At 34.9% G+C, this 8,601-nt stretch overlaps 2 protein-coding genes across 2 annotated transcripts; one reads left to right on the top strand and one right to left on the bottom strand.

Moving 5' to 3' along the window:
* Positions 1 to 4,430: 4,430 nt before the first annotated feature.
* On the top strand, positions 4,431 to 5,465 carry LOC112601465. Its single transcript, XM_025349106.1, has 3 exons — positions 4,431 to 4,593; positions 4,709 to 4,856; positions 5,000 to 5,465. Exons 1-3 carry the CDS (start codon positions 4,431 to 4,433, stop codon positions 5,463 to 5,465), a joined length of 777 nt encoding a protein of 258 aa, XP_025204891.1.
* A 658-nt stretch (positions 5,466 to 6,123) lies between these two features.
* On the bottom strand, positions 6,124 to 8,055 carry LOC112601464 (protein ANTAGONIST OF LIKE HETEROCHROMATIN PROTEIN 1-like). The gene is made up of 3 exons (XM_025349105.1): positions 7,805 to 8,055; positions 6,389 to 7,022; positions 6,124 to 6,303 (listed from the first exon to the last, which is right to left on the bottom strand). The coding sequence occupies exons 1-3, from the start codon at positions 8,053 to 8,055 to the stop codon at positions 6,124 to 6,126; spliced, it is 1,065 nt and encodes a 354-aa protein (XP_025204890.1).
* Positions 8,056 to 8,601: the final 546 nt, after the last annotated feature.

Below are 8,601 nucleotides of genomic sequence, written 5' to 3'. Positions count from 1 at the left end.
TTTTTTTGTTTTCGGTGTCTCCACCCTCGGACGCCTCCTCGACCTTATCGTCTCGATAGCGTACGAAATACGATTATATATGTGTATATATATATATAATAATAATATCATATAAAAAAGAAACGTGCGTACCGTTGTTGACGTACGTCAGATTATGTTTATTATATACAAAAAAATCGCGAAATCGTTGCTCTTCAGTCGTTGTAATGCCTTTAATCGCATACCTTTTGGGGGGGATATCGTGATATGTGTATGTGATGATAAACTCGGTACGTCGTTGAGACGTATACGATTAAAAAATGTAAACGAATACGTCGGAAACGTTCTAAACGACAATAAATATGCGATTTACGGTTTCGTGACACGCGAATCGTAAAAATTGTACGGGTCAAACGACGTATAATGTAGTATTCGTCGCATCTCTAAAACGGTTTAAGTGCTCGAGATTCGGTTACGGTTTTCAACTCGAGCGGTAGTCGATAGGTGTTAGGATAGGTCCCCCGACGTTAGGTAGGCAGGTTCGAATCCCGGTCCGGCGCATTCCGGGCGGCCCCATAAGAAACTACACGTACGGGATTTTTTGCATTTTTTTTTTCATTTAATTCGATCATTATTAATTGCTATTTTCGTTTTGATATGACATTACTACTCATATAATATTTTTCAAATTTTAAAAACAATTTTTGATCTCACACATTACATTTTATACTGCTTGATTGATGATGACAAAATATATTATATTATAATATACTTTACACGAACGTTAAATTACACAATAGTATTCAATTAAACCAATTATAGTTATTGCTAACAGTATGCACGATTCAAATGTACATATTATGTGATATGCAATTTATATTATAGCCCGAGAACATTCTATTGATGACGATACAGTTGTTTCACTCGGTTTTTTGACGGTGAATTCACTATTTTATATGTTTAGCCTTTCAGTCGCTTACATTTGAAAGATACAGGGGAAAAACAGTAGCAAATTTTTTTTCTTTTGATTTTTAAATATTTTGTCATCACAGAAAGCGCATATTATTTCTTTTCGATATCTAACCATCTATAAAATATGAAAAAAATATTAATTATGTATAGTTTTTTTGATTTTCAACTAGCTAACGTTCGACATGCGTTTTCCATAATGCGTTTAACATCTCTCCTTTACGCCCACGTCGTCCGCGATCCGACGCAGTCGGATCGCCTACCTGGGAGGTTCAAACGCGTTTAATTGGATTTTAAGTGGTGATCGCTTGAAAAATCGAGCGCTCGATTCGACTTAAACTTTTTTGCGTACTAAACAGCACAACGGTTTCGACGTCAGGAGGTATGACAATCCGCCGCAGCCAGATTGCCCTGTCAGGTATCGATATTCGATGGGCGATGACTGATAACTAGACACTTAATAACCCTTTCGGAGTGTATTTATTTATTTTCCATACTCAAAAGCATCGGGCGAGCCACGCGGATTGCCCAGTCGAGTAACGACAAGCACCGGGTAATGACTGATAGCTAGACATTTAATTAACATTTCGGAATGTATTTATTTATTTTCCATGCACAAAAGCACAGGGCAAGCTACGGGACAAGGTGTATTACTCCTGTGAATTTAATGAAATGACCGACCACTAGATGCTCGAATTAGACTTATTATTTACGCGTTTAAAACGACACCGCCAAAGTGTAGAGCCACCAAATCAGAGGTACCAACATCTCATTCGTCGTTATCACTGGTTTTGCCTACTAATCCGCCGAAATCGGATTGCCCTTTCAGCAGGTATCGACTTTCACCGTACGGGCGATGACTGATACCTAGACACTCGATTGCCGTTTTCGTAACGAGCTACGGGACGAGGTTCTCCGACGTTAGGTAGGCAGGTTCGAAACACGTTCCCGCGAAATCCGTTCTGTACGATAACTGACTAAGTATTCTGATTTTTTTTTAAATTTTTAAATTTTGTGTTAATTAATTGTAATTTCTGTTATCAAAAAAATTATTAAATATTTATAGTTTTTTGATCTTCGACTCACTATTTACCACGACTCGCTAACGTTTGACATGTATTTTCATTAATACGTTTAAAATTTCTACTTTGCGCTCACATCGTCCGCGATTCGACGCAGTCGGATCGCCTACCTGGGAGGTTCAAACGCGTTTAACTGGATTTTCAGTGGTGATCGCTTGACAAATCATGCGCTCGATTCGACTTAAACTTTTTTGCGTACTAAACAGCACAACGCCCTGTCAGGAATCGATATTCACTGGACGATGACTGATACCCAGACACTCGATTGCCGTTTTCGTAACGAGCTACGGGACGAAGTTCTCCGACGTTAGGTAGGCAGGTTCGAAACACGTTCCGGCGAAATCCGGACTGTACGATAACTGACCAAATATTCGGATTTTTTGCATTTTTTTTTTTTAATTTTTAAATTTTGTGTTAATTAATTGTAATTTCTGTTATCAAAAAAATGATTAAATATATATAGTTTTTTGATCTTCAACTCCCTAACGTTTGACATGCGTTTTCCATAATATGTTTAAAATCTCTCCTTTACGCCCACATCGTCCGCGATCCGACGCAGTCGGATTGCCTACCTGGGAGGTTTAAACGCGTTTAACTGGATTTTCATTGGTGATCGCTCGAGAAATCGAGCGCTCGATTCGACTTAAACTTTTTTGCGTACTAAACAGCACAACGCCTTCGACGTCAGGAGGTATGACAATCCGCCACAGGCGGATTGCCCTGTCAGGAATCGATATTCACTGGACGATGACTGATAACTAGACACTTAATTAATTTTTCGGAATGTATTTATTTATTTTCCATGCACAAAAGCACAGGGCAAGCTACGCGGATTGCCCAGTCGAGTAACGACAAGCATCGGGTAATGACTGATAGCTAGACATTTAATTACCATTTTGGAATGTATTTATTTATTTTCCATGCACAAAAGCACAGGGCAAGCTACGGGACAAGGTGTATTACACTTGTGAATTTAATGAAATGACCGACCACTAGACGCTCGAATTAGACTTTTATTATTTACGCGTTTAAAACGACACCGCCAAAGTGTAGAGCCACCAAATCAGAGGTACCAACATGTCAAACGTCGTTATCACTGGTTTTGCCTACTAGACTTTTCTAACTGCTGTATTCTTAAGTCCTGTCACCGACCTAGGAAATTCACTTCAAACGATATTCAGCTACCTAGGGTATTCACATACAGCGAGTTTTACCGACCTAGGGTATTCACTTACAGCGAGTTTCACCGGTGCTAGTCTTATAATATAAAACCAAAACGAGCTTCCTGGGTTTTTTCGTCAGAGTGCTCTGGTTTAGTGTACTGGCCAATCGAAAAATTCAATTTTTTCTTATCGTCTTTCTTATCTGATATCTCCCGCGCGTCGTTATCGTTATCTCCCGCCGCTGCCGTCGTTATTATTTGTTTTTGTTATATCCTTTTTCCGCTTTTCCGGCCTTCGGATTCCTCTTTCCGTCGCGTTCTCTCCGCCGTAGCCCCGAGCGGGTCTTTTTCGTCCCGTCTGCGCGCGTTTTTCGTTCGGATTTGGTCCTCGGCCGCGGTCGCCCGCCGACGGACGTCGCCTGTTTTTCTCTTCGCCCCGAATCGGTTTCTCCTATTTCGCGTCCGCGCGTTTTCCGATCGCGCGGAACGCATCTCTCGCGAGCCCCGCGTCCCCGAATTCCGTTCACGGCCGTCGTCGTCGCGTCCGGAAAACGCGTACTCGCGGCGCGTTCTCCGGTCGGTTATCGTATTGTTCCGTTGTACTACTATTTTTTTTTTTTTTACGATACGATAAATCGTTTATCTTTATATCGAATACGCGTCGTTTTGTTTTCGGTGTCTCCGTCCTCGGACGCTTCCGCGACCTCATCATCTCGATATCGTATAAAATACGATTATGTGTATAAAAAAGAAACGTGCGTACTGTCGATGACGTACGTCAGACGTGACCGGATCTTTATGTGTATCATATAAAAACATCGCAAAATCGTTGCTCTTCAGTCGTTGTTATACCTTTGATCGCGTACGTTTGGGGCGATATCGAGATAAGTGTCTGTGATAATAAACTCGGTACGTCATTAAGACGTATACGATTAAATAATGTACATGGTTTAAACCATGGTTAATTAATTAACACAAATTTTGTGTTAATTAATTGTAATTTCTGTTATCAAAAAAATGATTAAATATATAGAGTTTTTTATCTTTGACTCACTATTTACCACGACTCGCTAAAGGTACGGTTTCTCTGCAGCGTCTAGACGCGGCGTCTGACGCCGAGACCCTAGATTATGTATTTTGTGTGTGACTGGTTTCGCTACTCGCGTTTGACGCGGCGTCCGGCGTCAGTATCGGTCCGGACCAGTGTTGCGTCAAGACGCCTGGAGTCATCAGTCATCATGTCGATCAAAAAATTTTCATTTTCCCCAACAGAGGACGAAATTTTGATTTCACTAGTGGAAAATAATAAAGTTATTTTCGATAGTGCCCATAAAAAGCACAAAGATAATTTTTTTAAAGATAATATTTGGAAAAATATATCTGAAGAAGTAGGAAGATCATGTATGTATTGAAAATATAATTCTCAAGTATTTATAATTTATAATAGTAATTTACATGCAAACTTTATTTTAATATTAATTATTTATTCTTTGTCCTCACTCCACCTATTGTATAGGCGTTGACTGTAAAAAACGCTGGAAAAATATTCGAGACACGTATATGAAGCAAAAGAAAAAACTTCCGACAGGATCAGCAGCTCCATATAAAAAAAACAGAAGTACAATGAATTTATCATTTTTGGACACCGTCGAGTACGAAAGAAGGTATGCTGATATTTATATTACATTCTAAAGTTGATTCATAATATAGCTTATTTATAACCAAAAAAAACTAATCAATAACAAAAAATAATATATACATTTATTATCATACAATTATAAATATATTTGAATTATTTTTACTTTAGTACTATAACAAATATGGACATAACTGATACCGATATTTCAAATGTATCTACTACTGACGATATTAGACCTGAAGACGTCGAAGAAAATTTACAAGACAACGAAGAACAAGAACAAACAGAGAATACCATGTCCGATTTGCCATCAACTTCATATGCAGGAAAATGTATTCGGTCAAAAGAAGAAAAGATTTCTGTTATTTTGGCCAAACGTTCAAAGGATACGAAGGATACAATATTAAGTATCCAAGAACAAAATAAATTATTGGCGACAAGTATGAAAACACTATGTGAAGAGGATGATGTTGATATGTTTTTCAAAAGTATTGCTATGACGGTTAAGAAAATGTCACCGCAAGCGATCAAAGAAGCTAAACTTAGGACACTAACTTTAATCTCTGAGATAGATGACAAATATTCAACTCCTCAAACGGCTCAAACACTACCTTATCAAGTACCATCAAATTAGAATTACAACAATAATATGTACCAATGTCAACTGAGTTCACCAGCTAATTCATATAGTACCTCAACATCATCACAAGGGGTTTTGCCGTTCAATTATGATGACACGTCTAATCTTTAAGTATTTAATTTTTGTAATTTTTTTTTTAACTTTAATAGTTGGTGATTATTATAAGTTTGTGCATACCAAGATTCCTAGTTATTTATAATGTTAAGTTTTTGTTATATTTTGAAAATTCACTCGTTTTAATTTAATTGTTTGTTGATTTTATTTAAAAATAATAAATTAACCATAAGACTGGTTTAAATAAAAATATATGTTGTTGTTATTTTCAAGAAGTTATATTATTATTACTACCTATTTATAGCTTAATATTTTGTCTCTTTAATGATAGTATATTCGTGATCTTAATAATATTATTTGAAATAATCAAATATAAATACGTTTAAATATAAAAATGAGAACTAACATCAAACAAAATAGTACATTTAGATTATTTATAATAATTAGAATCGTCTATAATTATAAAACACATTTTTCGTGGGTAAATACAAAAATATTTATTATAAGTTTATTATATAAATTACGTATAATAATAATGATAATAATATGATATAAATTATATTACTATAAAATTATGGAACTATAGCACTACTAAATTTTATGTTTGCCACGATACAGCTTCTTCGTTGACAAAATAGTCTTTAAAAATGTCTCTCACTGCGATGCCTTCTGTGCTTAAAAATCCACTTTCACTGGCCAAAGACGTCATGTTAGCACTAGGAGGTTCTTCTGAATCGGGTTGATAAAATATCTTTCCATTTTTTTTCCAATTATGCGTCTCGTAACATATTATGTAAACAACATGCTACGATTATCAAGTCATCACACGTTGTTGTATTTATATTAATGGGTTGAAAAAATACTCTGAATACTTTACTTAATAATCCGAAAGCATTCTCTGTAACTCGTCGAGCACGACTGAGTCGATAATTAAATATTGTTTTTTTACTATCTCCTTTGGCTGACTTTTGTGAAAATGGTCTTAAAATATGTTTGTGCAGTCTGAAAGCTTGATCACCAAGTATGACGTGTGGAACTTTTATGTCAGTGCCAGGAAGTGCACAATCCTCAGGGAATCCAAATGTACAATTCAATATTTGTTGTCCCATACTTGATTTCAAAAAAATTCCACTATCTCCTTCTCTACCAAACGATCCGACATCAATAGCTATAAATTTATAGTTTGCGTCCACCATAGCCAACAACACGATAGAAAAATATTCTTTATAATTAAAGAACAAAGAACCTGAATTACTTGGACATTGGATTCTAACATGTTTTCCGTCAATTGCCAGTACACAATTAGGAAAGTTCCACTTCTGATAAAATTCATCTGCTTTAGTCTTTAAGTCAACTTTACTGGGATCAGGCAAAAATAGTGGCATTAATTTTTGTTTCATAACTGCTAAAGTTTCTCTCACTATAATGCTAATATAGCTGTGGGAAATACGAAAAGCAAATGCCAAAGATCGGAAGGATTCTCCTGTTGCTAGGTACCTTAAAAAAAAATATATATTTTGATAAATATCTGGTAGTATACTTATAAAAGTAACCAAGAAAATTTACATCTAATTAAATAAATTAAAATTTTTTTATAAAAATAATCAATATTTAAATATTTCAGGTTCTGGGCGGAGCAATGAATGTAATGATATATTGTATCTGTCATTACTCATTACCTTTTGAAGCAGTAATTTACAATTTAAGTTATTTTTGTAAGGTACTTAATAATATTATTCGTAGGTCTTTGAAGCTTCTTAAGTATAATATTCAATTTTATATTATTTAGAATGATATTTTCAAATGCGATATTTTTAGAAAAAATAATTCAACTTACTGTATTACTAATAGAAAAATAAATTACTTTAATAGGAATAATACTTATCAAATAACTAAGGCTGTGAATTTAATGCACTAAAAAACTTTAAAAATGCATTAAAAAAATCAAAAATAAATACAATAAAACATGCACTAAAAATGCATAAAATGCAATATAAAATACTTACCAAAAATTATGATATAAAATGCACTGAAATGGTTTTTAATTTAATTTTTATATTTATATTGATATTACAGGCAATTACATGAAAAATTATAAACGTACAATTATACACCATCACTTAGTTTCTATAAGATTGTAAACAATGTAATTTTTTTTATCATTATTATTATTTAAATTTATTTTTCACCAATTTTAAGATTTATAAAATATAAATGATAGATTTACTAATCAATAAATTATTTTATATTTTATATTTAAAAAAAATATCAAATCTTACCTCAAAGTAAGTGCTAGTTTTTTCTCTGGAGATATTGGCTCAGGTACACGTAATGTCGGTTTCTTCGTTATTTCTTCTTGGACCAAAGATAAGATAAAATTGAATTGATCACGATTTAGACGAAGAAATTCCCGAAATTTTTCATCGTCGTTAATAAGATGTCCACTAATCAAACTTTTAAAAAACCCTTCAGATTTCCTCGTGGAAAATAAACTTTTGAAAGGTTTTCTTTTTTTTGGAATTAAGTTCATAAGTAATTCGTTTTCAATTTCTTCATTACAAAGCAACAATTCGCAAATAGTATTATTATTATTAATGATACTGTTCAAAATAAAATGTTGATTCATTTTGAAAAATCAAAAAATCAGATCTGGAAACTACGTGTGGAAGAGACAACGGTCACAGTTGTACTAAAAGAACGGGATAAAATAATAAAATTTGCAGCGTCTGACGCTACAGGGAAAACAGGGTAAACGCATCGTTCAGATGCCGCGTCAAGACGCGTCGTTCTATCGCGTCTAGACGCTGCAGGGAAACCGTACCTTAACGTTTGACATGTATTTTCAATAATACGTTTAAAATCTCCACTTTGCGCTCACATCGTTCGCGATCCGACGCAGTCGGATTGCCTACCTGGGTGGTTTAAACGCGTTTAACTGAATTTTCAATGGTGATCGCTTGAGAAATCGAGCGCTCGATTCGACTTAAACTTTTTTGCGTACTAAACAGCAGAACGCCTTTGACGTCAGGAGGTATGACAATCCGCCGCAGGCGGATTGCCCTGTCAGGAATCGATA

Source organism: Melanaphis sacchari, unplaced genomic scaffold (genome assembly GCF_002803265.2).
Source record: "Melanaphis sacchari strain LSU unplaced genomic scaffold, SCAv2.0 Contig797_pilon_pilon, whole genome shotgun sequence".
Lineage (NCBI taxonomy): Eukaryota > Metazoa > Arthropoda > Insecta > Hemiptera > Aphididae > Melanaphis > Melanaphis sacchari.
The sequence above is the reverse complement of the archived record's forward strand: the minus strand, read 5'-3'. Positions and strand labels throughout refer to the sequence as shown.

What these genes read in the sequence shown, in the direction of transcription:
- LOC112601465 (XM_025349106.1), top strand. Translation starts at nt 4,431, where the DNA reads ATGTCGATCAAAAAATTTTCATTTTCCCCAACAGAGGACGAAATTTTG. An exon ending in TGAAGAAGTAGGAAGATCAT is followed by an intron (nt 4,594 to 4,708) that starts GTATGTATTGAA and finishes CCTATTGTATAG; the next exon opens with GCGTTGACTGTAAAAAACGC. An exon ending in ACCGTCGAGTACGAAAGAAG is followed by an intron (nt 4,857 to 4,999) that starts GTATGCTGATAT and finishes TTTTTACTTTAG; the next exon opens with TACTATAACAAATATGGACA.
- LOC112601464 (XM_025349105.1), bottom strand. Translation starts at nt 8,055, where the DNA reads ATGAACTTAATTCCAAAAAAAAGAAAACCTTTCAAAAGTTTATTTTCC. An exon ending in AAACTAGCACTTACTTTGAG is followed by an intron (nt 7,023 to 7,804) that starts GTAAGATTTGAT and finishes TTTTTTTTTAAG; the next exon opens with GTACCTAGCAACAGGAGAAT. An exon ending in TATTAAGTAAAGTATTCAGA is followed by an intron (nt 6,304 to 6,388) that starts GTATTTTTTCAA and finishes ATATGTTACGAG; the next exon opens with ACGCATAATTGGAAAAAAAA.